The following is a 27,573-nucleotide window of genomic DNA, read 5'->3' on the forward strand; positions in this document are numbered from 1 at the left end:
AGATAGGCTCTTAAGTCTGGGAATTTTTTCATCGAACAAATAACAACATTTCACTGTTGTTGTAGCGGCTTTAGCTTTTGCTGAATGGTGTTGGCAAAGTATTTCACTCTGCCTTTCACTCACACAAAATTTCACTCAGAGGCACCTCTTTCAAATAACCATTTAAAAATAGTGTCCCATGGCAGCCAACGTGGTCGCGCTATCACTCCAAAAGAGGGGAAATTGGGAAAGGAAAATAAGACTACACTTACCTTAGTGTCCCATGGCAGCCAACGTGGTCGCGCTATCACTCCAAAAGAGGGGAAATTGGGAAAGGAAAATAAGACTACACTTACCTAGGAGGAGGGGCAGGGTTACTCAGGGCAGGTGGGGTGGGGACTCTCTTTCTCACCACTTTCTTCTTGGCGCCACCTGCTTTCGACTTCTTCCCCTTTCTTCCTTTTCCCGGCACAAACTCATCTTCATCATCATTATCATCAATATCATCATCTTCCTCCAGGAACAGTGCTTCCTCTGGATGGAATACAGGGAGTGGTGCAGGAGGAGGACTTTGGTAGGGCTCGGGGTCTTCGGTGTACTCTTCGGCTTCTTCCTCATCTTCTTCTTCAGGTTCCTCGGGCTCTTCATCTTCCTCCTCGATGCTGGTTTCTACGGTGACTGCTTTGAAGTCATGAGATGAGTTTCCTGGAGAATAAAAAAGAAAGAAGAAATGAGGAATGTAAAAATAGCAGTTTTTTTCTAAATGTTTGAATATGTTAAAAGTCATTTTCACTTATTATTAATGTGTTAGCAACTGCATTACAATTCATTTACTTAGGTGAGATCCCACTCAGTTGGTGTAACAATGCAAGTCAAAGGTTCACTACTTAGGCCTCTCTAGTTAAAAAAAGAAATAAAAAAAAAAAAAAAAAAAAAAAAAAAACCCAGGACCTTCTTGAATATGTTAAAAGCCATTTTCACTTATTATTAATGTGTTAGCAACTGCATTACCATTCATTTACAAGTACTTAGGTGAGTTTCCACTCAGTTGGTGTAACAATGCAAGTCAAAGGTTCACTAGGCCTCTCTAGTTAAAAAAAAAAAAAAACATACATACCTAGTACCTACTTAAGTCAAGTAAGAAAAATAAAACAATAAAAAAGATTTTAAAATTGATTAAGTATACCTAAGCTTACTTACCTTTAAATATCCTAAGTACAATGGGTGGTTTATCTCTCTTGGCTGGAGACATACTAATCGACTCGGTTTGTTGCACCACTATTTCCTCCATCTGTGATTCTTCCTCTTCATATCCTCCCTCATCTTCTTCCTCTTCATTCTCATCGATTTCCTCTTCTGATGAAGAGTAGGTCTTTCTTCTTTTACTACTTCCCCTGAAAATAGAGAGCAAAATAGTATTTCACACAGTCCAAGCAAACAATTACCTATTCAAAATTTTCCTGTTTTTATCTATGATAGGTAGGTATATGAGTAGTAATAGTAATTGACCATGAAACCTGTTTCCTAAATTTGCTGTATGAGTAAGCATTGAGTAGGTAGGTATAATCAAACTGGTAGGAGGGTTTAAGCATTAAAATAAAATAAAAAAAATCATTATCATTAGTATTCTGCTATGTCAGATCTATGGTTAGTGAGTAGGTACAGCTCAGATTAGATTGTCATCTGTCTAGGTTGTTACTACAAAGATAAGTAGTACTGCTCTACTATGATATGATTCACTGTTCTACACATTAATTTGAGATAAATAGGCACAGTGATGGGTTCAAAGTCCAAACAAAATCTGATTTTTTCATCCCAAATGATTGGCTATAGCCCAAGAAAATCTTTTCACTGTAGGAATAAATCTCTCAGAATTCATGTTTGAGGAAATTCCAACAAACACTTTTAAATCCAATCCCAAACAGTAAAAAGGTATTAAATCTAAAATAAGAAGAGAATAGGTCTTCACTTGACTAAATAAACAATTTTATTGATGGAAAAGAGTCAACATGTTTCAACATCTCATGATGCCATCCTCAGGACTAAATTGAAAAATTGCAATGAAGTCCTTTAGTCAAGTGAAGGCCTATTCTCTTTTTATTTTAGTATTAATTAGTACACTTGACATGGTATCCCTCGTTTGTTTTGGTCGTTTTAGAAGTGAAAAGTCAATGCAAATAGTCAGCCTTATATGCAAACTGTCTAAATATACTAAGCCTGGTAAAAAAAAAAAAATAAAAAAATCCGTTGGATACCTATCGATAACTATCGATGGCGCCGACTATCGATAGTTCTCCTCCTCTACCGAGTAATACTTCGTATTTGTCACAAATCTTTCTGTCCTTCCCTCTCTCCCATTTCTTCTTGGATAGAGGACTTGTGTTATGAACAAAAGTCCACTACCTATCCAATGGATTTTTTTTTTCCAAGTGTCAGTTTCAGTGACATTTTATAATACCAGGTTTAGTATATTTAGACAATTAATACGTGTACACTTAATAATTTTCTTTAAATAAGGTTAGGTTAGGTCTTTTTGAGGGATAAGACCTTTAGAAACAAGGAAAATATGTAATTAAAAAAAAAAACTATCGATTACTATCGATGGCGCCGACTATCGATAGTTCTGTTCTCCTCCTCTACTTTCTCCTCCGCACATGTTCCGACTGACAGACCGCGGTCTGTCACATGGTCTGACAGACCGCGGTCTGTCACAGTCTGAGCGTGACTTGCCGGCATTATCAATAAGATATTACAATGTGACTTTCCTACCATCTGATAATGATCTTGTTTATGCTGTCCTAATTGGACAGAAAAGTCGGTACTTTTGTTTCATAAAGTAGCTGATATTGTCTGCAAACATGCATCTTTTTCATCCATTTAAAATACACAAGCCGTTTGCCGGGTGTGTGTGTACCACCGCTCCGCACCAAAAAACAACCATGATAACACCCGATTGATCATTGAAGTTGAGCAACGTTGCACGTAGTGGGTATCCGAACGGGTGACTATCCTGGCAGTCGCGTGATGCTGTCTTTTCCTGGCATCATTCAGGCTGGCGGGTGCAATCTGAGGAGGCAGGCCGTAAACCCCCTGACACTGAATTTCGTAGCAATTGTACAGGAGTATACCCTATGAAGCAGTCAAAAAATACACAAAAATGTTAGGAAATAATGAGCAGTATCAAAGTACCAACAGACCCAAGTCTCATCGAAAAAAAGAAAAAAAAAAAAAAAAAAAAAAAAAAAAACCCAAGGAATTGGGATCAACGGACCAACAAATTAACCCGTCAGGGAGTGGTTTGCTTCTAACACCATTAGAAGCACAAGGAAAACCTAATACCCGTTCTGTCCTCAATCGAGTCAAAATTTGACTAGTTAAGAGTGATTTGAATTCATAATTCACAGTCAATTATTTGAGACTTGGAGACAAAGATCATCTCAGGCTAAATAAAGATGCTACCTGCAATTACCCGGCAGTATTAATTAATCGTAATTGTAGGTAGCATCGTAATTGTACATTGCTTGATTCGCACAATATTTTCAAAACAACATTCAGTCTACACTCTACAATGTTTCCTATTGTGCTTGTTTTTATCACATCATTGCTTGATTCGCACAATATTTTCAAAACAACATTCAGTCTACACTCTACAATGTTTCCTTTTGTGCTTGTTTTTATCACATCGGTGCAAATTTTAATTCAACATCTCGAATTAAAAATACTTTCCTTGCAAAGTCGACATTCTCTCAAGTACCTAATGTTATCCATAAAGATAAGCTTGAGAAACCCCGTGGGGAGTGCACTAACCGTAGAGTTTAAGCGTTAGCTTCAGCTTTTTTAACGATGGATACTTTTTGTATTTATTACTTACAAGAGTGACAAATTAGGTAGGTATTTCTGTGAAAAGGTTGTGTCAGCGTTTCAAATGTCCTTACTAATTTTTTTCATGAGTAAGTTTCATATTCTTCAACAATAGAAAGTACTTAATAAATAAACAAAATATGTGTAATAGGCAATAAAATGAGTGCCTATTACCCAAAATTTTAGTTTTATTAATATCTAGCATTGTTCTGCTTTAAAATCGATCATCGATAGGCCATTGTATTAGGTCTAAACACAATTTCTTTAAATGTCTTCTAAAAGTTCTAAATTAAAACGTTGCCCTGTTGAAAAAATTTGTCCTTCGGGCCGGATATTGAAAACTGTTGCCCTCTTTACAAAGTTGGTCCTTCGGGCCGGATATCATTCGCATTGTGTTTAACGCCACAGTTCACGTGTATGTCTCTCCTCTCTCCCTCACAGGTAACACGCCCTCGTTTCAATACTGTCGCAATCGGTACGACAAACAGTACGATTTCAAATATGGCGTCTGGTCTCGGGCTTCGAGCTCCGCCGAACAGACCTTGGAAGCGAAAGGCGGGGATGAAAAATGGGTGAGTTGAACGAACCTTTTGAGAGGGCAATTTTCATTTTGGGACAATTTTTAGCTAAATCCCCTTTAGGAGTGAGCTATTTTGGGGTCAAGTGGATTGGAACATATCACATGCCTTCACACTTCCTTTGTCAAGGGTCTAGGTTTTCCTTGGGATCAATTTAATTACAAGAAACCATTTACTGATGGAAATTCGTAATGTTTTTCACCGGTTAAGGGACATGAAATCCATGTCATTCTGATAAAATGTCATGCGTCTTTTTTAAATCGGTGGGGGACTTTTCTATACAATAAATAAACTTTTCATGACCATTGACACATTTTTAGGGAAACAAAAACTTACTGATAGACCTTTTTATTGTTTTTGAAAATCTCAATGAGAGAAACTCGAGATGTTTGGTTATCTCAATAGGTAATTTGTCCAGTAATTTGTCAAGGATCTAGGTTTTCCTTGGGATCAATTTAATTACAAGAAACCATTTACTGATGGAAATTCGTAATGTTTAACACCGGTTGAGGGACATGAAATCCATGTCATTCTGATAAAATGTCATTAGTCTTTTTTAAATCGGTGGGGGACTTTTCTATACAATAAATAGACTTTTCATGACTATTGACACATTTTTAGGGAAACAAAAGCCAGTTAATTACTGATAGACCTTTTTATTGTTTTTGAAAATCTCAATGAGAGAAACTCGAGATGTTTGGTTATCTCAATAGGTAATTTGTCCAGTATTATTTTACAAAGGGTGTGTGCCTTTTGCCATGGTGACTTATGACCTCTTTTCGCCTGAAAGCTGAAAGTTTCCAATATTATGTGATGAAATCGCATTTGTTTGGAGCTGAAGTAACAAAGTTACATATGTATATTAGACTTGAATTTTCCGGTTCATTTTATAACTGGTAACATAACTCCTCATATTTTCTTGGATTTTTTTTCAACACTAATTAATCTTACTATGCAATTTTCTTTGCTTTTTGAGGCACATATGACCAGCATGCTATGATGACATCATACGCGTGTTCCATATCACTCTCTCCTTCTGAGTATTTACCAAAATGTCGATACCTACCTACATGGTTTCCTACGTCCAATATATCCAATAATTCTATTGCAAATTAGAAATATTCAGTTTTTTTTTTTTCCCCCATGTAATAAAAAAAGTACAGCGGCATATTATCGCTTATTGCTCATATTTTTAACAGTTTGGGTATAAATGCCTTTTTCATTAAAGTACATAAAGTAGAGGTGTGTTAACTTGTGGTGAATATGACGTATGTTTACAACCTATGTAGACATGGTTATTGACTTTTGGATAAACAATCTTTTAGTTTTACATAATCATTGCGGTTATTGCAAAAACAAACATTGTAAATTGTTTTCAAGGCATACCTTGTATATTTCAAAGCGCGGGCTGAAAGTCTAAAGTTAAATAAAGAAGATATAAAAGAAAAAAGCATCAAATGGAATAAACAAAATGAAAGATAAAAACTAACATTTGTATTTATTACACCGAGAACGTTTCTTTTTCGTCTGAGGAAATGTGGAAATTGCGAAAAGGTGATAAAATTAAGGCTAACATTTGTATTTATTACACCGAGAACGTTTCTTTTTCGTCTGAGGAAATGTGGAAATTGCGAAAAGGTGATAAAATTAAGGCGGTTAGTGACTTTGTTTCCTTTATCAATACATCCAGTATCTGCTTTCTTTATTCGTTGACATTGGTTCTTTTGTCAACCCATCCAATATCAATTCTGCTTTCATTCTTTATCCGTTTCATCTGCCTGCGTACTGTCATCCAACTGTTATAAATATCAATTCATCTGTCAGGGATTACATGTAGAATTTCTAGTAAGTGAATATTTTTGGAAAAAGATAAGTGTGATGGTTTCCATTATCACCTCTCAACTCATGCTTTAAATCCAAAAGGGGTTTGATAGAGGGAGCTGTAACTGCTAAGGTCTTCTCGTTTCATTTGAAATTTGATGGATTAATCATGTCTGCCACTCACTCTCAGACCATCTGACAGACCGTGGTCTCAAGCTTTTTCCACCACACATGTTTCGACGGGACACGATGGCCTGACCGACCGCGGTCTGAGCGTGAATGGCTGGCATTAGGGATAGGGACTGTCTTCTATGTCACTTTTGAAGAACATGGTATACGAGTACATAGTTCTGTTTACAAAAACCCCGGCCTCTATGTTAGAGTTTACGTAGTTGAATGTTTTTTTCAAATCGAAGGCTCCAAACTACGTCCGTTCTCTGATAATAGTCCAGATTGCATTGTATAGGAACTGCTAATCTCACAATCAGTAAGATGAGTGCAGAACATGCGCCTGTCAATACACTTGAACCTACGTCAACAAAGCAAATTCCAAGTGAAATACTTGAGTTTGTACGGTTCATGGTTTATTTCAATTAGCATATTTGATTCGGTTATTCCGCAGGGAAAACTGAAATGTTCGCACAATATTAGTTGATCTCAACATCGAAGAAATAGGTGTGGTTGGCACCGTTCCAATATAAGAATGCCCATGGCTGGTGGCAGGTATTACTATATCCTTAGTACACCTATACCTGGTCACTCGGTCATTGATGAATCTTGAGGTAAGGTCAGTTTAAATATCAATTCATCTGTCAGGGATTACATGTACAATAAAATTTTTAGTAAGTGAAGATTTTTGGAAAAAAGATGTTTTCCATTATCACCTCTCAACTCATGCTTTAAATCCAAGTTTCCATTATCACCTCTCAACTCATGCTTTAAATCCAAAAGGGGTTTGATAGAGGGAGCTGTAACTGCTAAGGTCTTGTCGTTTCATTTGAAATTTGATGAATTAATCATGTCTGCCACTCACTCTCAGACCATCTGACAGACCGCGGTCTCAAGCTTTTTCCACCACACATGTTTCGACGGGACAGGATGTGGTCTGACCGACCGCGGTCTGAGCGTGAATGGCTGGCATTAGGGATAGGGACTGTCTTCTATGTCACTTTTAAAGAACATGGTATACGAGTACATAGTTCTATTTACAAAGACCCCGGCCTCTATGTTAAAGTTTACGTAGTTAAATGTTTTTTTCAAATCGAAGGCTCCAAACTACGTCCGTTCTCTGATAATAGTCCAGATTGCATTGTATAGTAAGTCTGACCGACCGCGGTCTGAGCGTGAATGGCTGACATTAGGGATAGGGACTGTTTTCTATGTCACTTTTGAAGAACATGGTATACGAGTACATAGTTCTGTTTACAAAGACCGCGGCCTCTATGTTAGAGTTTACGTAGTTAAATGTTTTTTTCAAATCGAAGGCTCCAAACTACGTCCGTTCTCTGATAATAGTCCAGATTGCATTGTATAGGAACTCCTAATCTCACAATCAGTAAGATGAGTGCAGAACATGCTCCTGTCAATACACTTGAACCTACGTCAACAAAGCAAATTCAAGTGAAATAGTTGAGTTTGTACGGTTCATGGTTTGTTTCAATTAGCACCAGGTTGTCTGTATAAGGCACTAATGAACCCAATGCCCGATTCGATCCTAACACGTGCTAATTTACACGCCTTAGATTTTTCGCTAAAAAATCTGTCTCTCAAAGTGTTGATTTTTTACATTAGAAATATTAGCATGGATTTTATATAACTGGTAACATAACCCCTCATATTTTCTTGGATTTTTTTTTTCAACACTAATTAATCTTACTATGCAATTTTCTTTGCTTTTTGAGGCACATATGACCAGCATGCTATGATGACATCATACGAGTATAATTTGATTAGATTGAAACATGTATAAAAACACAAGCAATCCGGAATGTCCAATTCAAACTGGTTATCCCATCTTCTATCGACTAAATACTCTAAAACTTAAGGAAAATGAAGCACGGCCATTAATGAAATAATTGTAATTAACAATAGTGTGCCGACTAAACGGTAGTTCATGATATGATAGCATGTCTTATTAGCCTGTCTATTAGCATGTCACAGGGATGGTTTAAATTATTCGTTGAAGAAACAAATGGAGATAAACTAATCACATAACATGTGATTTGTGTTAGATTTTCCAGGAAAACTCTTTCAAATTATAAGTGGTGTCCACAGTGTTTACAATTGTCTACTGCTAGACAGTGATTTGTGTTAGATTTTCCAGGAAAATTCTTTCAAATTATAAATTGTGTCCACAATGTTTACAATTAATTGTCTACTGCTAGACATGTGTATTCTTCCATACAGGCTCTTCCATACAAGATTAGGCTTCTTCCATACTAGATTAGGCTTGGTAAGTTTGTGTCGAAGGTATCTCTAAAATGAATAATAATAGTAATTGCGTGGACTTCACGGTAGTTTTTCATTCAAACGTCCCTAATGAACAAAAATCCACATGTATTCAAACATCTCAGAAATTTCTCGTCTCGAAAGTTACAAGACGAGAAATCTCATCTCGTATGGTCATTTCTCGTTTCGGGTGCATGACGAATTCCTTGCAAATGGCAGGCAGCGCGACCTAGGAAGCATCTTCATCCGTTTCATCTGCCTGCGTACTGTCATCCAACTGTTATAAATAACAATTCATCTGTCAGGGATTACATGTAGAATTTTTAGTAAGTGAAGATTTTTGGAAAAAGATGACTGTGATGGTTTCCATTATCACCTCTCAACTCATGCTTTAAATCCAAAAGGGGTTTGATAGAGGGAGCTGTAACTGCTAAGGTCTTGTCATTGGTCACTCACGAGAATCGACAATCGAACCTCCTCTGACCAAATCTAGTGAGATGACCACAAGGCCGCACAGATGAAAAGTACATAACATGACATACATAAACGTTTCAATTGACAACGTCCGGTATCAAATTTCGTCACTCACGAGAATCGACAATCGAACCTCCTCTGACCAAGTCTAGTGAGAGGACCACAAGGCCGCACAGATGAAAAGTACATAACATGACATACATAAACGTTTCAATTGACAACGTCCGGTATCAAACACGCTCCTTGATAGAAAGCGTAAAGACAGACACGCCATTTGTGAATCATGTTGAATCGTCACGTTTCATCTAATGCAGTCTGAAGGAGTGTCCAAACATAGTCGACGTCGACTGAAACCGTGCAGTCTCGACAACATAGATTCACCTCTTCACCTCGTCGATCGACGGGGTTAAATATGTGTGGACACTGCTTGATAGCCGAGGATCCTTCATACGAAGAGTAGAGGGTTCGATGTCAAATGCAAATCAGGTTCTCTTGCTAAACAAAATAACGGGTGATGTGATTTCAGGTCGTCTGTGGCTGTACAAGGATCTCACTGTATATCCGTTCACCAAAATCGACGTCGACTGAAAAACGTGCAGTCTCGACAACATAGATTCACCTCTTCACCTCGTCGATCGACGGGGTCAAATATGTGTGGACACAGCTTGTTAGCCGAAGACCAAACATAGTCGACGCCGTCGATAGATCATTGATCGACGTCGACTGAAACCGTACATTGCCTCGACAACATAGATTCACCTCGTCATCGATGGACGGCGTCGTCTATGTGTGGACACAGCTGGATAGACGAGGAACCCGAGGATCCTTTATACGAAGATAGAGGGTTCGATGTCAAATGCAAATGAGGTTCTGAAGTTGCTCAACATAAAATAACGGGTGATGTGATTTCAGGTCGTCTGTGGCTGTACAAGGATCTCACTGTATATCCGTTCACCAAATACTTGGCTTGGGTCATTTGGGGGTTTCTTCAAGACGGAAGAAAACAAAGATCACCAATGTTTTAACAATCCCATTATTTGATTCCAGCCGATTTCTGTATCCGGGCATTGTGGTCCTATTAGCAACTTCGGTATCGTTTCCTCTTGGTCTTGGTAAATACATGGCCGGAGATTTGAACACTCATGATCAGGTAAGAAAATTTGGCTCCTCAATCAATAGGCAAGTATCATAGGGTGTATCAAAATAGCCTTAGGCCAGCTACTCACGATCAGGTAGACCTGACAGGTACACCTCTCAGGTCTACCTGATACCTGATGAGCACACACACACAATTAGGTAGACCTGATAGGCGGATCTAATCAGGTGTACCTGTCAGGTGTATCTGTCAGGTCTACCTGATAGTGAGTGGCTGGCCTTAGTAGAATAATACGTAGAAGAGTTGAATAATTGATTTCATATGAAGATTATGGATAAAATGCTCTGTTAACGGGGTCATTATAATGAGGATTGAGGTGTGTATATCGGGGACGTCCACAACTCGACACGAGAAATACCGACAACTCGTCACAAGAAAGGAGTTTGCTCTTCGAAGTTATTTAATTCGGTTATTCCGCAGGGAAAACTGAAATGTTCGCACAATATTAGTTAATCTCAACATCGAAGAAATAGGTGTGGTTGGCACCGTTCCAATATAAGAATACCCATGGCTGGTGGCAGGTATTACTATATCCTTAGTACACCTATACCTGGTCACTCGGTCATTGATGAATCTTGAGGTAAGGTCAGTTTCAGTGTACCAATGGGTATTTCCAGACTGAAAGTTCAATACAAATTTAAACATAGGTAATTATTGCGGATGATATGTAAAAATACGTACCATAATGGACGCAAAGTCCATTATAAAGTATCTGTTCTTTAGAAGCTCCTTACAAAGCGTAATCCTCATCAAATCCTTCGATTCCCGCAGGTTCTGGTATTCCAGAAATGAAAACCATTCTCAGAGGAGTGGCACTCAAAGAGTACCTGACATTCAACACACTAGTAGCCAAAATTATCGGTCTGACAGCAACTCTAGGAAGTGGCCTGCCACTGGGGAAAGAAGTAAGTTTATCGACATTATAATTCGAGTTATATCACCAATGTTTTAACAATCCCATTATTTGATTCCAGCCGATTTCTGTATCCGGGCATTGTGGTCCTATTAGCAACTTCGGTATCGTTTCCTCTTGGTCTTGGTAAATACATGGCCGGAGATTTGAACACTCATGATCAGGTAAGAAAATTTAACCTCAGTGGTGTAGTGGTTAACGCGTTGGACTTCGGATCTGGAGGTTAGCGGTTCGAGTCTAAGACATGTCATAAAATTTATCTAGGTGAGATCTGGAGGTTAGCGGTTCGAGTCCAAGACATGTCATAAAATTTATCTAGGTGTAATATTTGGGGAACGATATTTGTAACAACCAAGTATGCTTAACACAATTTAAAATTCGTTTAAGAGAATTTTCTACATGATGTCATCATCAGAAGATTATGACAACAGCGGAGTTTCACTATGAGAAAATTTAACCTCAGTGGTGTAGTGGTTAACGCGTTGGACTTCGGATCTGGAGGTTAGCGGTTCGAGTCCAAGACATGTGATAAAATTTATCTAGGTGAAATATTTGGGGAACGATATTTGTAACAACCAAGTATGTTTAACACAATTTAAAATTCGTTTAAGAGAATTTTCTACATGATGTCATCATCAGAAGATTATGGCAACAGCGGAGTTTCACTATTGTGCAACAGTGGAAAACGGTTTCCAATAATTTCACATTAAATTGGATAGTTGATTATCCAATATTGGACATATTTTCTATGCTTCTGTAGATGTGCCAATTTTACTACGCAACTATGCTAATAAAAACTGGAAAATTATAGCGGAGTAGGTAGTTCGGAAGGTGCAGTCAAGCTGATTTCCCAACCTATGTCAATTTGTCGATCCAACGTGTGGGTTCTGATAATCGTGTTCTTATGTCATTTCAGTTATCTTCACTATTCAGTAACTTCACATGGACCAAATGATGTCATCATCAGAAGATTATGACAACAGCGGAGTTTCACTATTGTGCAACAGTGGAAAATGGTTTCCAATAATTTCACATTAAATTGGATAGTTGAATTTCACATTAAATTGGATAGTTGATTATCCAATATTGGACATATTTTCTATGCTTCTGTAGATGTGCCAATTTTACTACGCAACTATGCTAATAAAACTGGAAAATTATAGGGGAGTAGGTAGTTCGGAAGGTGCAGCCAAGCTGATTTCCCAACCTATGTCAGTTTGTCGATCCAACGTGTGGGTTCTGATAATCGTGTTCTTATGTCATTTCAGTTATCTTCACTATTCAGTAACTTCACATGGACCAAAGGTCATTTCACAGTGGAAGAGCAAGAAGTGTTGAAACATTGGACCACTAGGAACACGGATGTGTTCGTCAGCTTAGCGTGTTTCATGCTGTACACGGTAAGTTCTCGTGAATTGTAAAGGTGTGTCCACACATAGTCGATCGACGGACGGTCTCCTATGTTGGACACACCTTAAGTTGGACACACCTCATTAATACATATCCGATTCCGGAATTTATTAGGCAAAAATCAATTTCCGAAATGTGTCTTGCAATGCTATTCAACGCGACGGCAATACCAAAATTTGATGGGGAAATATTAATTTGTACCTATGCACTTGACATTTTTTTTATACTTATAATAATAACAGTAGAATCTTGAGTGGAAGGTAACCACTAGGCGAGGTTAACACCGGAGGCGTTCTCTACCACCTAACCCTTAGAGCTCCATTATTATGTGGTCAGGATCTGGAGGTTAGCGGTTCGAGTCTAAGACATGTCATAAAATTTATCTAGGTGTAATATTTGGGGAACGATATTTGTAACAACCAAGTATGTTTAACACAATTTAAAATTCGTTTAAGAGAATTTTCTACATGATATCATCATCAGAAGCTTATGACAACAGCGGAGTTCACAATTGTGCAACAGTGGAAAATGGTTTCCAATAATTTCACATTAAATTGCATAGTTGATTATCCAATATTGGACATATTTTCTATGCTTCTGTAGATGTGCCAATTTTACTACGCAACTATACTAATAAAACTGGAAAATTATAGGGGAGTAGGTAGTTCGGAAGGTGCAGCCAAGCTGATTTCCCAACCTATGTCAATTTGTCGAACCAACGTGTGTGGGTTCTGATAATCGTGTTCTTATGTAATTTCAGTTATCTTCACTATTCAGTAACTTCACATGGACCAAAGGTCATTTCACAGTGGAAGAGCAAGAAGTGTTGAAACATTGGACCATGCCCATCCCGTAGTATGTCTCTCATCAGATGGGCGAGAAGAGACACAATACTTCTTATTTAGGTGCTGGGTCAACACGAGAACACCAGAAAGTAACCCGTTGAAATATTTGCAATCGAAAAACGAGTACAAATTTTTGTCGATGGTGGGATTCGAACCCGGGACCTTCTGCATGGCAAGCAAGCGCGTTACCACTGGACCAACCGTGCCCACATTCAGCCAATCTAGTCGTATGGAGGTATTCAATTGAGTTACCACTGGACCAACCGTGCATTGTACAAAGGTATTTGTTAATCCTTTCAGACTAACCGGAAAGTCACAATGCATACATAGGACATACTTGATTATGTGTACTATATCATGTATTTCTCCAGCAAGACAAGGATTAGAGTTCAAAATCCACGGGATGAACCGTAACCAAATCTTTTTTGATGGGTTCAACGTCACTTTTTATAAATGGTAAGGTCCTTAGTCTTTAGTGAAGTCATCTTCTAGCTGGTATGTGTAGTGTCTACTGATTTCTCATTTCTTATTGGTAGTTAGTTCATTGAATCTTCTTTTTTTCTGACCGTCCACAGGTGTGCTGTTCAGCATTGAAGTCACCACAGTGTATTTCGCCATCCGAAATTACTGGAGAGGATTCCTTAACCAAGATCGAAAAATTCCCGGAGGGACGGGCCCCGCTTGTTGTGTATGAATTTCTCAAAGGTGCATTGTACAAAGGTATTTGTTAATCCTTTCAGACTAACCGGAAAGTCACAATGCAGACATAGGACATAGGTATTTGACTTGATTGTGTGTACTATATCATGTATTTCTCCAGCAAGACAAGGATTAGAGTTCAAAATCCACGGGATGAACTGGAACCAAATCTTTTTTAATGGGTTCAAAGTCACTTTTTATAAATGGTAAGGTCTTTAGTCTTTAGTGAAGTCATCTTCTAGCTAGTATGTGTAGTGTCTACTGATTTCTCATTTCTTATTGGTAGTTAGTTCATTGAATCTTCTTTTTTTCTGACCGTCCACAGGTGTGCTGCTTGATTATGTGTACTATATCATGTATTTCTCCAGTAAGACAAGGATTAGAGTTCAAAATCCACGGGATGAACCGTAACCAAATCTTTTTTGATGGGTTTAACGTCACTTTTTATAAATGTCACTTTTTATAAATGGTAAGGTCTTTAGTGAAGTCATCTTCTAGCTAGTATGTGTAGTGTCTACAGATTTCTCATTTCTTATTGGTAGTTAATTCACTGAATCTTTTTTTCTGACCGTCCACAGGTGTGCTGTTCAGCATTGAAGTCACCACAGTGTATTTCGCCATCCGAAATTACTGGAGAGGATTCTTTACTGCTGTTTGTGGCGCTACGGTATTCCGTCTGCTGGCAGTCTGGTTTTATAATGAAGGTAAGTCCAAGAGATATTCGTTTATGCTTTTACCTGCAAAACTGTTGCCCTAGTGTTGATAGAGGCAATTGTAACAACTGAGGTCTCATTTTGTTTGATGTGACAGACAAAACTTATGAATGACCAAGAGGTTTGATAGAGGGAACTGTAACAGCTGAGGTCTTATTGCTCCGGAAGCTAAGATAGGAGGACAAGATAGCCGGTTAGCTTTCTTTTACCTGCAAAACAACTGTTGCCCTAGTGTTGATAGAGGCAATTGTAACAACTGAGGTCTCATTTTGTCTGATGTGACAGACAAAACTTATGAATGACCAAGAGGTTTGATAGAGGGAACTGTAAGAGCTGAGGTCTTATTGCTCCTGAAGCTAAGATAGGAGGACAAGATAGCCGGTCCGAGAATGAACCCTATCTGTTTAGGATAAAGGGTGCATCAAGTGGAAATCGAACCCGCGTCCTAGCGCTTACACGGCAGACAAGCTACTCTCCAAGCTAACTAGGCTGTGTTTGATTTCAGCTGTAACATACTGTAACAACTGAGGTCTCATTTTGTTTGATGTGACAGACAAAACTTGTGAATGACCAAGAGGTTTGATAGAGGGAACTGTAACAACTGAGGTCTCATTTTGTCTGATGTGACAGACAAAACTTGTGAATGACCAAGAGGTTTGATAGAGGGAACTGTAACAGCTGAGGTCTTATTTTGTCTGATGTGACAGACAAAACTTGTGAATGACCAAGAGGTTTGATAGAGGGAACTGTAACAACTGAGGTCTTATTTTGTCTGATGTGACAGACAAAACTTGTGAATGACCAAGAGGTTTGATAGAGGGAACTGTAACAGCTGAGGTCTTATTGCTCCGGAAGCTAAGATAGGAGGACAAGATAGCCGGTCCGAGAATGAACCCTATCTGTTCAGGATAAAGGCTGCATCAAGTGGAAATCGAACCCGCGTCCTAGCGCTTACACGGCAGACAAGGTACTCTCCAAGCTAACTAGGCTGTGTTTGATTTCAGAAACCATGAGAGCATTTTTCCCGACCAATTTCACCATGGACTTCCCTTTTGATCCGCAGGAACTGACTGTGTTTGCTCTCATTGGGTAAGTGAAGATCTAAAGTAGGACATCCCTCAGATGTTATAAAAACACGACAAAACTAAATGAAATCTACGAAACTCTTTCAATAAACCAATGCATTCTACAATAGGAACTGTAGGAAATTGCCTGTTAAACAAAGTAACAACTCAGGGCTTGTTTGTCCAACTGAAGTAACACAATCAGAAAAAGATGTTGGGCAACTTTTGACGATAGGAAACTGTTGGAAAAAATCAATCAGGTTACATGACTAGACGAAATGTGTCATGAGAACCATCTAAGATGATCATTAGAGGAAGTAAGCTTTGTTACCTTGCAGAGTGGTTTGGTAACCTTTGCTTCCTTACTGAGTGATTTCGTAACCTTTCTTTCTTTTCAGGGTGGTTTGCGGGTTTGGAGGAGCGGGTTACGTGTGGTCTCACAGACAATATGTGCTCTTCATGAGGCGGAACAAGAAAATGAACGCGTTTCTACAGAAAAAGTAAGTTACCAATTTTCAAAGTTGACAGCAAAAAACACTAATCCGATTCTAGCCGGGGCCGTCCTTAAGGCCCCGGGACGGAGACTTTTAACCGGGTTAACGGAGAAATACTCGGGATGGAGTAGCCGTTAACAGTATTAGTAATCGCTATTACAGATTTCGTGCAAGGTGAATCACGTATCAATAGAAAGATAGCTTGACGATAAAGGCTCTGATGCCTAGTCCAAACAAGTCAATACATTTCAGATGTTCATCAGAGTATCACTGCTATCTCTGGTTTCACTGCTAAAAAGACAATCTATCACTGCTCTGTTAGCTAATTAGCTTCGTCGTCAAGATTTGGGGGTTTCTTCAAGACGGAAGAAAACAAAGATCACCAATGTTTTAACAATCCCATTATTTGATTCCAGCCGATTTCTGTATCCGGGCATTGTGGTCCTATTAGCAACTTCGGTATCGTTTCCTCTTGGTCTTGGTAAATACATGGCCGGAGATTTGAACACTCATGATCAGGTAAGAAAATTTAACCTCAGTGGTGTAGTGGTTAACGCGTTGGACTTCGGATCTGGAGGTTAGCGGTTCGAGTCTAAGACATGTCATAAAATTTATCTAGGTGTAATATTTGGGGAACGATATTTGTAACAACCAAGTATGTTTAACACAATTTAAAATTCGTTTAAGAGAATTTTCTACATGATATCATCATCAGAAGCTTATGACAACAGCGGAGTTCACAATTGTGCAACAGTGGAAAATGGTTTCCAATAATTTCACATTAAATTGCATAGTTGATTATCCAATATTGGACATATTTTCTATGCTTCTGTAGATGTGCCAATTTTACTACGCAACTATGCTAATAAAACTGGAAAATTATAGGGGAGTAGGTAGTTCGGAAGGTGCAGCCAAGCTGATTTCCCAACCTATGTCAATTTGTCGAACCAACGTGTGTGGGTTCTGATAATCGTGTTCTTATGTAATTTCAGTTATCTTCACTATTCAGTAACTTCACATGGACCAAAGGTCATTTCACAGTGGAAGAGCAAGAAGTGTTGAAACATTGGACCACTAGGAACACGGATGTGTTCGTCAGCTTAGCGTGTTTCATGCTGTACACGGTAAGTTCTCGTGAATTGTAAAGGTGTGTCCACACATAGTCGATCGACGGACGGTCTCCTATGTTGGACACACCTTAAGTTGGACACACCTCATTATTACATATCCGATTCCGGAATTTATTGGGCAAAAATCAATTTCCGAAATCTGTCTTGCAATGCTATTCAACGCGACGGCAGTACCAAAATTTGATGGGGAAATATTTGTACCTATGCACTTGACATTTTTTTTATACTTTTAATAATAATAATAGAATCTTGAGTGGAAGGTAACCACTAGGCGAGGTTAACACCAGAGGCGTTCTCTACCACCTAACCCTTAGAGCTCCATTATTATGTGGTCAAATTCTCAAATAAATGAGGATAAAATTCCCTGCCTCGGCTGGGATCGAACCCACGCCCTTCTGTTTACCAGGCGAGCGTCTTGACCACTACGCCACCGAGGCATGTTTGTGGTCATTGTCCTTTCCACACCATTTTATTGTTGTTCTTGTTTATAGTCTCTTGGTCCCACAGTCAGACACTAGCCTACTCTGTGTTTAACGTCCCAAGCCAGACATACTTTTGTGGTGATTGTTCTTTCCACCCCATTTTTTCAATTCCTCTTTGCTTTCACCTCCACAGTACATCTTCTCCATCATCGCCTCCACGATTCCGGTCCCGTCCGGTAGTTTCATTCCCGTCTTCAAGATCGGAGCCGCCTTTGGCCGCATGATCGGAGAGATCATCTTCCTCCGCTTTCCCGATGGCATCACGCACGGCAAATTCATAGCGCCCATTATTCCCGGCGGTTATGCGACAGTCGGAGCGGCGGCATTTTCAGGGGCGGTCACGCATACCATATCCGTGTCGGTCATTATGTTTGAGATGACCGGACAGATCACGCATATCATTCCAGTCATGGTAAGTACTGAGTATGAATCATATTATTTCAGTCATGAATGGCAACAAGGGAACTTTTCTGTTTTCGATTGTGGGACCGAGTAAACCCCACAAGTAAAATCGGGAGTGAAATTGAGTAGGTACTTCCTTTGAGGATTAACAAAATGATCCATTCTCGTTTGATTAATAGATCAATGGGCACCAACTAACTGAAATATGTACTATCGGTTGAACTATCGATACTCGGTGCTATTGCTAAAGTAACCAATGATTGATAGTGAATGGGCTGTATTGATAGTGAACTTACCTACTAGAGAATGACCTCTACTTATTTATTTTCCAGATCGCTGTACTTATTTCAAACGCAGTAGCTGCGTTGCTTCAACCATCGCTGTACGACAGTATTATTCTCATCAAAAAGTTGCCGTATTTACCGGACTTGCTGCCTTCCAGCTCAGGTATGTTGTTTTAGGAAGACCTTGGGAAATTCAATGCTGAGACCTATGCTTGTTGGTTGACATATTTGACCCATATCCTTGAATCCCTAAGAGGAAGTTATGTTTATTGATCGACTTACTTGATATCCTTAAATCCTCAAGGGGGACGTAGGGCCGCAACAAACGATCTCCATCTGACACGAATTTGGGCCAGGACTTGCCAGCTATGCTCATTGATAAGGAATTCAAATTTCGGTTAACATTAACAACTTTGTTTCAAATTTCGGATTCGTTGAAAACTCTTATGCTGGGGTTTACCTACTCGGAATCGAGGTGAAACGGGGATTCCCCTATACTTAATACCCAGGTCAACCTCGGATGGAATTCAATCCTGAGACAATCCACGGTGGTAGAACTCGACCTTAGCCAAGTCTTTTTTAACCCAAGCAGAAAATCCACTCTTCCCGCACTTGACAAGAAATGACAAAATAACTTCATTTTTGACACTTGTTTTCTCCTGTGGTCTAGGTATTTACAATGTGTATGTGGAAGACTTCATGGTGCGAGATGTGAAGTACATCTGGAATAATATGACCTACCGAGACCTCAAGAATCTACTCAAGGAAAACCGGTCCCTGCGAGTATTTCCACTCGTGGAAAGTTCCGGTAAGTCTTAAATGTGAAGAAAATATAAAAGAAGAGTAATTAATTTCACTTTAACTTCACTTACCTTTTACCAACATCGCATGCTTAAAATCTTGAGACAAAGGAGATGTTGTTGAAGCGGCTTCAGCTGTAGCCGAATGGTGATGGCAGAATAAAGAAAAGATATTTTTTATATCTGCCATACACCGGGTGATGGTCTCTATGATTCATCCAGATGAATATGGCAGCAAGGAGTCATCGACCCAAAATGAAAGAACCAATCAGAATGCGAGAACTCCTTGCATTGAGTACTATTCTTACAATTCCACTAATGAATGACAGGACGGGAACATTTCTATTTTGGATTGTGGGGTTCACTGTGATTTAAATTGATCACTGTGAGTTAAACTCCTTGAAGTTTCACAATATAACCTTTACTTACATAGATCAATGTGCATCAATTGGTGAAATTCCATCTGTTGACCTCTTGATACTCGGTGCTAATGGACTGTATTGAATTGATGGTAAACTTACCCAACGGAGAATGACCTCTACTTATTTATTTTCCAGATTGCTGTACTTATTTCAAACGCAGTAGCTGCGTTGCTTCAACCATCGCTGTACGACAGTATTATTCTCATCAAAAAGTTGCCGTATTTACCGGACTTGCTGCCTTCCAGCTCAGGTATGTTGTTTTAGGAAGACCTTGGGAAATTTAATGCTGAGACCTATGCTTGTTGATTGACATATTTGACCCATATCCTTGAATCCCTAAGAGGAAGTTATGTTTATTGATCGACTTACTTGATATCCTTAAATCCCCAAGGGGGACGTAGGGCCGCAACAAAGGATCTCCATCTGACACGAATTTGGGCCAGGACTTGCCAGCTATGCTCATTGATAAGGAATTCAAATTTCGGTCAACATTAACAACTTTGTTTCAAATTTCGGATTCGTTGAAAACTCTTATGCTGGGGTTTACCAACTCGGAATTGAGGTGAAACGGGTATTTCCCCATACTCAGGTCAACCTCGGATGGAACTCAATCCTGAAACAATCCACGGTGGTAGAACTCGACCTTAGCCAAGTCTTTTTTAACCCAAGCAGAAAATCAACTCTTCCCGCACTTGACAAGAAATGACAAAATAACTTCATTTTTGACACTTGTTTTCTCCTGTGGTCTAGGTATTTACAATGTGTATGTGGAAGACTTCATGGTGCGAGATGTGAAGTACATCTGGAATAATATGACCTACCGAGACCTCAAGAATCTACTCAAGGAAAACCGGTCCTTGCGAGTATTTCCACTCGTGGAGAGTTCTGGTAAGTCTGAAACACCAAGCATATTTGTAACATAATGTGCTATTCAAATATGCTAAACATAGAGACCAGCGATTTTCTTTTCTTAAATTAGGGCGACAGAACCCATTTTCACTAAAAAGAGATTCACCTTGTATTTTTTCACTGGATTAGGTAACGGTTGTGTGAGTTCTTTTATTTAGTGTGACTAGACTAGACCCTCATATTTGTGTTCCCATATCTAGCATTTTCCTATTTTCCCTCAAGGTTACATTTGCTTTACAACTCAGACACTTTGGACCTTGTTGACTAATTATTGTTTCTGTTCGATGTTCACAGAAAACATGATCTTGCTGGGATCAATCCAGAGGATCGAGCTGATAAAACTAATTGAGAAACACATTGGGAGAGATCGCAGACTTCAGATGGTGGCAGAGTGGCAGAAAGCTGCTAGAGAGAGGTAAGGGCCATTTGGCCGAACGAAGCGAGGTCCACGTTTTGACTCGGCGATTTTGCTTTGAGCAGTATGTTTGATTCACGATAACTCGCGAACGGTCCGTCCGATTAGATGAAACTTGGCAAAAAAATTCAACACCTAAAGGAAATTTTCTCATTAAAATTTTGGGGCTCAAAGGGCCTACGGGGGCTGAGTGAGGTCTACAGAGCATTGAAGTCAGCGTTTTCTTTCATTGGCCTCTCAACCAGCCCTGTTATCCTCCCTGTTTAAAGTCCCTCTGCCAGACCCTCTACAGTTCACTGACCTAATAGTTGAAATTCTACTGATGTCCCAGGCTATTAATGTCCAATTTTACTTCGCCAGGTTTGAGCAGATGGAAATCAAACGTCGTGAAGAGAGACAAAGGCGACCCTCTAGATTTGAAGTGACTCCTGCTCCTGATCTACTGAGAGGAAACCCCCATGGTGTCAGCGCCAGTAGTGATAATATACCTCGCACTGAGAATTTGGATGTAAGTGATCCCTTAGCATCGATTTTAAAATGTCCAATTTTACTTCGCCAGGTTTGAGCAGATGGAAATCAAACGTCGCGAAGAGAGACAAAGGCGACCCTCTAGATTTGAAGTGACCCCTGCTCCTGATCTACTCAGAGGAAACCCCCATGGTGTCAGCGCCAGTAGTGATAATATACCTCGCACTGAGAATTTGGATGTAAGTGATCCCTTAGCATCGATTTCATCGCCCCTCAGAACCTTTCCATCGCCCAAAAGTGGGCGATATTTCCCCGGTTGCGCATCACTGCCTTAGCAGCTAGGTACATACAAAGTATTGCAAAGAAAATATTGTCAAAATGTAACCCAAACAGCATCCAGAGCACGTTGGCTAAACAGATTTACGTTCTGTCACCAAATAGGTCTCACTAACGTTGTGTAAGGTTGGTCATTGGATGAGTGGCCATTGATAGGTCATGTGGTACTTTTTCTCAGAAACTTCATAAAGTAAACCACACAGAAATTAATTCCCTAAACTTGCTATTATTTATCGGACTTTTTCGATAATACTCTACATGGTTTTTAGTACAAGAAACAGGATTAGGTAAGAAATCCAGCTGAATCCAATAGTTTTTGTTCTTCTCTAGGGTCCTCAATTCTGTCCGGTTTTCGGCTGCCAACCCAAGAAGTCCATCTTGAAGAAGACCAACTCTTTCAGTCTGAAGAATTTCAGCCCAATGCTCACACCCAATGTTACTCCATACACCACCGTCACGGGGGCAGAAAGCAGGTAAATATTTCAGCAGTAACATCATATTTTAGCAATAACAGCATATTTCAGCAATGTGATAATAAGGGTACCTTGCGTCCCAGAAGAATCTTCAAGGATTATCACTAAAGTCATTTATGTTCAATTCGTTAACAGACTTAACAGTATTTTCGGTGATTTGGACAAGCTGAATAAAATTTTCGAGGTCAAATTGTTAAGTCACTGAGAGTTTTAAGAAGTAATTGGAATTTGTAGAGATCATTTCTTTTTTCATTTGTAGGGAAGGGATCTTTTTTCAACAGTAGAACATCAGTAAAAATGACTAAAAACACGTTTATGGTTTGAAATTAGAAAGTATGACGTCGATGCAAGGAAAACTATTTTGATCCATTGACCGATTTTTTCTCGATTTCAGGATTCGCATGGCATTCGAGGCGATCTTCCACAAGTCGGCAACACTGCAAGATGCCAACCCAGATCCCGAATCAGGACGGGAGGCGCTGTTGTCAGATCATTGCGGGCAGACCAACACCAGCAATGTCAGAATAGTCCCGCCTAGTCCGGGGCCGTTCAAGAAAGTACAATTGGTGAGTTATACGACCGGCATTCTGAGCCTAAAAGGCTGTAAAGTGGAGTCATTGACCTTGCTTGGTGTGTTTAAGTGAAAAATCAGGGTACCGGGATGAAGCTCCTTAAAATATGGTAGACCAAAGTCCAAACTTTGTCTATTATCATTATCAAGTTCCTACTTTGCGAATTTGGATCTCTAAGTCAGTGTTTAAGTGAAAAATCAGGGTACCGGGATGAAGTGCTGGTGATTCAAGTCCAAAAGCTCCTTAAAATATGGTAGACCAAAGTCCAAACTTTGTCTATTATCATTATCAAGTTCCTACTTTGCGAATTTGGATCTCTAAGTCTGATGTAGTAGTACACTTGGTGTAGTGGTCCTGCCTCGGTGGTGTAGTGGTCAAGGCGCTCGCCTGGTAAACAGGAGGGCGTGGGTTCAATCCCAGCCGAGGTATGGAATACCTACCTCGGTGGTGTAGTGGTCAAGGCGCTCGCCTGGTAAACAGGAGGGCGTGGGTTCAATCCCAGCCGAGGTATGGAATACCTACCTCGGTGGTGTAGTGGTCAAGGCGCTACCTACCTCGGTGGTGTAGTGGTCAAGGCGCTACCTACCTCGGTGGTGTAGTGGTCAAGGCGCTACCTACCTCGGTGGTGTAGTGGTCAAGGCGCTACCTACCTCGGTGGTGTAGTGGTCAAGGCGCTACCTACCTCGGTGGTGTAGTGGTCAAGGCGCTACCTACCTCGGTGGTGTAGTGGTCAAGGCGCTACCTACCTCGGTGGTGTAGTGGTCAAGGCGCTACCTACCTCGGTGGTGTAGTGGTCAAGGCGCTACCTACCTCGGTGGTGTAGTGGTCAAGGCGCTACCTACCTCGGTGGTGTAGTGGTCAAGGCGCTCGCCTGGTAAACAGGAGGGCGTGGGTTCAATCCCAGCCGAGGTATGGAATACCTACCTCGGTGGTGTAGTGGTCAAGGCGCTACCTACCTCGGTGGTGTAGTGGTCAAGGCGCTACCTACCTCGGTGGTGTAGTGGTCAAGGCGCTACCTACCTCGGTGGTGTAGTGGTCAAGGCGCTACCTACCTCGGTGGTGTAGTGGTCAAGGCGCTACCTACCTCGGTGGTGTAGTGGTCAAGGCGCTACCTACCTCGGTGGTGTAGTGGTCAAGGCGCTACCTACCTCGGTGGTGTAGTGGTCAAGGCGCTACCTACCTCGGTGGTGTAGTGGTCAAGGCGCTACCTACCTCGGTGGTGTAGTGGTCAAGGCGCTACCTACCTCGGTGGTGTAGTGGTCAAGGCGCTCGCCTGGTAAACAGGAGGGCGTGGGTTCAATCCCAGCCGAGGTATGGAATACCTACCTCGGTGGTGTAGTGGTCAAGGCGCTACCTACCTCGGTGGTGTAGTGGTCAAGGCGCTACCTACCTCGGTGGTGTAGTGGTCAAGGCGCTACCTACCTCGGTGGTGTAGTGGTCAAGGCGCTACCTACCTCGGTGGTGTAGTGGTCAAGGCGCTACCTACCTCGGTGGTGTAGTGGTCAAGGCGCTACCTACCTCGGTGGTGTAGTGGTCAAGGCGCTACCTACCTCGGTGGTGTAGTGGTCAAGGCGCTACCTACCTCGGTGGTGTAGTGGTCAAGGCGCTACCTACCTCGGTGGTGTAGTGGTCAAGGCGCTACCTACCTCGGTGGTGTAGTGGTCAAGGCGCTCGCCTGGTAAACAGGAGGGCGTGGGTTCAATCCCAGCCGAGGTATGGAATACCTACCTCGGTGGTGTAGTGGTCAAGGCGCTACCTACCTCGGTGGTGTAGTGGTCAAGGCGCTACCTACCTCGGTGGTGTAGTGGTCAAGGCGCTACCTACCTCGGTGGTGTAGTGGTCAAGGCGCTACCTACCTCGGTGGTGTAGTGGGCCAGCCGAGTTAGCTTGGAGGGTAGCGCGCCTGCCGCGTAAACGCTAGGTCGCGAGATCGCTTCCAGTTCGGAGCGAACTTGATCTCAAATAGGCACGGTATCTTGTGCTTCTCAAGGTATAAACACACTACCATCACGTCACGTCACGTGAGCTCATGGGGAATCAGAAAGATGTAGTCCAAAGTTTTCCCATAATATTGTAAGTAATTTCGTTCATGATAGCCACATTGCCCTGACAGGATCTCATACACAAGAAGCCCAATCTGAGGCTTAGGTGTAGGGGCTAGACAGCCCTAAAGGATGGGTTAAGCTTCTACTGCCCTCAAGTCAAGTGAGCTCATGTGACGTAGTAGTGTGTTTTATGTTGTTTACATTCAATACTAAATGTATATATCACAGTCACATTTTGTTTCCACTGAGAGGCTCCTCATCACACTCCAGGATGACCGAATGCTAGGACTTGTCAGCCGTAGAGCTCATAGAGTTCGGATGGCTAGGTGTCTCCGTGGGAGTGCCGTCTGGTGTGAGTACTTGTTGAGTGCTAGACGTGGACAGATGGGGTTGGGATTGGACAATTCCCGAGTTGGAGTTCTCGATGGCCTTCCGCAGCTGAAACGGAACACGGGGAGAGAGAAAAAATTAGTAAGAAGTCATAGGTTGGATTTCACCAACATATTTTCAGCCATTAGAAGGCCTGTTAAACTGCCTAACAGGCCGCAGATGGGGTTGGGATTGGACAATTCCCGAGTTGGAGTTCTCGATGGCCTTCCGCAGCTGAAACGGAACACCGGGGGAGAGAAAAAATTAGTAAGAAGTCATAGGTTGGATTTCACCAACATATTTTCAGCCATTAGAAGGCCTGTTAAACTGCCTAACAGGCCATGGACCATATACCATTCCATTGACCCTTGCCGAGACCATCGGCCATCGCTGAAAAAACACTCCTCAATTTATTGATTTTCAGCGAGGGTCGGTACTATGGTCAAGGCTCCGTTGAGGACGCTTCTATTCATTAGCATGGTTTGTTTATTTTCTCTTGGGCATTCCATTGTCCCTCGCCGAGACCATCGGCCATCGCTGAAAAAATACTCTGCTCAATTTATTGATTTTCAGCGAGGGTCGGTACTATGGTCAAGGCTCCGTTGAGGACGCTTCTATTCACTAGCATGGTTTGTTTATTTTCTCTTGGGTCAGTACGAGGCGGGGGTCGATGATAGGTTCTCAGTTGTGGACTCCTACTAACTTAGGGATCTAATGACTACACTACTTAAATGGAAATCATACGGGGCACGGTTGGTCCAGTGGTAACGCGCTTGCTTGCCATGCAGAAGGTCCCGGGTTCGAATCCCACCATCGACAAAAATTTGTAGTAACTCAGTACGAGGCGAGGGTCGATGATAGGTTCTCAGTTGTGGACTCCTACTAACTTATGGATCTAATGACTACACTACTTAAATGGGAATCATTCCTTACCTCTTTGAGTCCTACGACGCCCACTAGTCGTCCTATGGCGGTGACATAGGCATGATTCACACCCACCAGGGAGAATATGGAATGGACTTTGAGCAGGGACGTCCTCTCCACCAGTTGGAAAGGAGCAGGATCTATATGGCACTGCTCAAAGCTGACCTTCTGGCCCATTTCCTCCTCCTCCCACTTCTTTTGATCTTCGGGCGACATGTCGATAGGGACGTTCTCTCCACCAGTTGGAAAGGGGCAGGATCTATATGGCACTGCTCAAAGCTGACCTTCTGGCCCATTTCCTCCTCCTCCCACTTCTTTTGATCTTCGGGCGACATGTCGATGACACGCTCCCGTGGCTGAAATCATGGAACAGCATTTGTTGTAGTTTGGGCCTACTTAATCCGACCAACTCCTGGGATCGAGTATGCCTCATTGTAGAAAGCCCACTCCGAGGCTTAGGCGTGGGGGCGGACAGCCTTAGGGAATGGGTTAAGCTTCTACGAATCCCGCGCCGCGCCGTAACCGAAGAAGTATAATAATAATAGAACCATAGCCATGTTGGTTTATCCTGAACCGCAACGCAGGGACAAAGGAGTGAAAATCAGAAGCGCAGTTAGTTTTTGTGACTGTCTAAATTTCTAGTTGTGTTGGTTTCTGTGATTTCCCACTTCGAGCTTCGTAGACAAAATGTTCTGACTGTATATATTTCACTACATACCGATACCGTTCAGTATGACTAAACCACTAGACCTTGTTGATGATGTTCTCATTGTTCGATTTTCACAGAAAACATGATTCTGCTGGGATCAATCCAGAGGATCGAGCTGATAAAACTAATTGAGAAACACATTGGGAGAGATCGCAGACTTCAGATGGTGGCAGAGTGGCAGAAAGCTGCTAGAGAGAGGTAAGAGCCATTTGGCCGAACGAAGCGAGGTCCACGTTTTGACTCGACGATTTTGCTTTGAGCAGTATGATTGGTCCGTCCGATTTGATGAAACTTGGCAAAAAAATTCAAAACCTAAAGGAAATTTTCTCATTAAAATTTTGGGGCTCATAGGGCCTACGGGGGCTGAGTGAGGTCTAC

At 41.1% G+C, this 27,573-nt stretch overlaps 3 protein-coding genes across 4 annotated transcripts; 2 read left to right on the plus strand and 1 right to left on the minus strand.

Annotated features, from left to right (window-relative positions):
- The first annotated feature begins 9,573 nt into the window (after window positions 1-9,573).
- LOC103508724 (chloride channel protein 2) lies at window positions 9,574-23,223 on the plus strand. The gene is made up of 17 exons (XM_026823240.1): window positions 9,574-9,617; window positions 10,209-10,273; window positions 10,317-10,340; window positions 11,089-11,222; window positions 12,499-12,630; window positions 14,753-14,888; window positions 15,902-15,986; window positions 16,360-16,461; window positions 16,872-16,974; window positions 17,448-17,579; window positions 18,201-18,479; window positions 18,802-18,916; window positions 19,424-19,561; window positions 21,179-21,299; window positions 21,660-21,807; window positions 22,434-22,576; window positions 22,971-23,223. The coding sequence occupies exons 1-17, from the start codon at window positions 9,574-9,576 to the stop codon at window positions 23,218-23,220; spliced, it is 2,151 nt and encodes a 716-aa protein (XP_026679041.1). The 3' UTR covers window positions 23,221-23,223.
- Window positions 11,297-12,666, plus strand: LOC113467194 (chloride channel protein 2-like). The gene is made up of 2 exons (XM_026823243.1): window positions 11,297-11,394; window positions 12,499-12,666. Exons 1-2 carry the CDS (start codon window positions 11,365-11,367, stop codon window positions 12,649-12,651), a joined length of 183 nt encoding a protein of 60 aa, XP_026679044.1. The 5' UTR covers window positions 11,297-11,364; the 3' UTR covers window positions 12,652-12,666.
- Window positions 23,224-25,053: 1,830 nt separating the features above from the next.
- LOC103508725 (chloride channel protein 2-like) lies at window positions 25,054-26,841 on the minus strand. 2 transcript variants are annotated; one of them, XM_017443881.2, is made up of 3 exons: window positions 26,822-26,841; window positions 26,496-26,702; window positions 25,054-25,631 (listed from the first exon to the last, which is right to left on the minus strand). In XM_017443881.2, the coding sequence occupies exons 2-3, from the start codon at window positions 26,700-26,702 to the stop codon at window positions 25,476-25,478; spliced, it is 363 nt and encodes a 120-aa protein (XP_017299370.1). In that variant the 5' UTR covers window positions 26,822-26,841; the 3' UTR covers window positions 25,054-25,475. The 2 variants fall into 2 exon arrangements, with proteins under 2 accessions (XP_017299370.1, XP_026679043.1); XM_026823242.1 differs by lacking the exon at window positions 26,822-26,841 and having other exon boundaries at window positions 26,496-26,704.
- Window positions 26,842-27,573: the final 732 nt, after the last annotated feature.

The sequence above is a fragment of the Diaphorina citri genome, unplaced genomic scaffold, assembly GCF_000475195.1.
Source record: "Diaphorina citri unplaced genomic scaffold, Diaci psyllid genome assembly version 1.1 scaffold427, whole genome shotgun sequence".
Lineage (NCBI taxonomy): Eukaryota > Metazoa > Arthropoda > Insecta > Hemiptera > Psyllidae > Diaphorina > Diaphorina citri.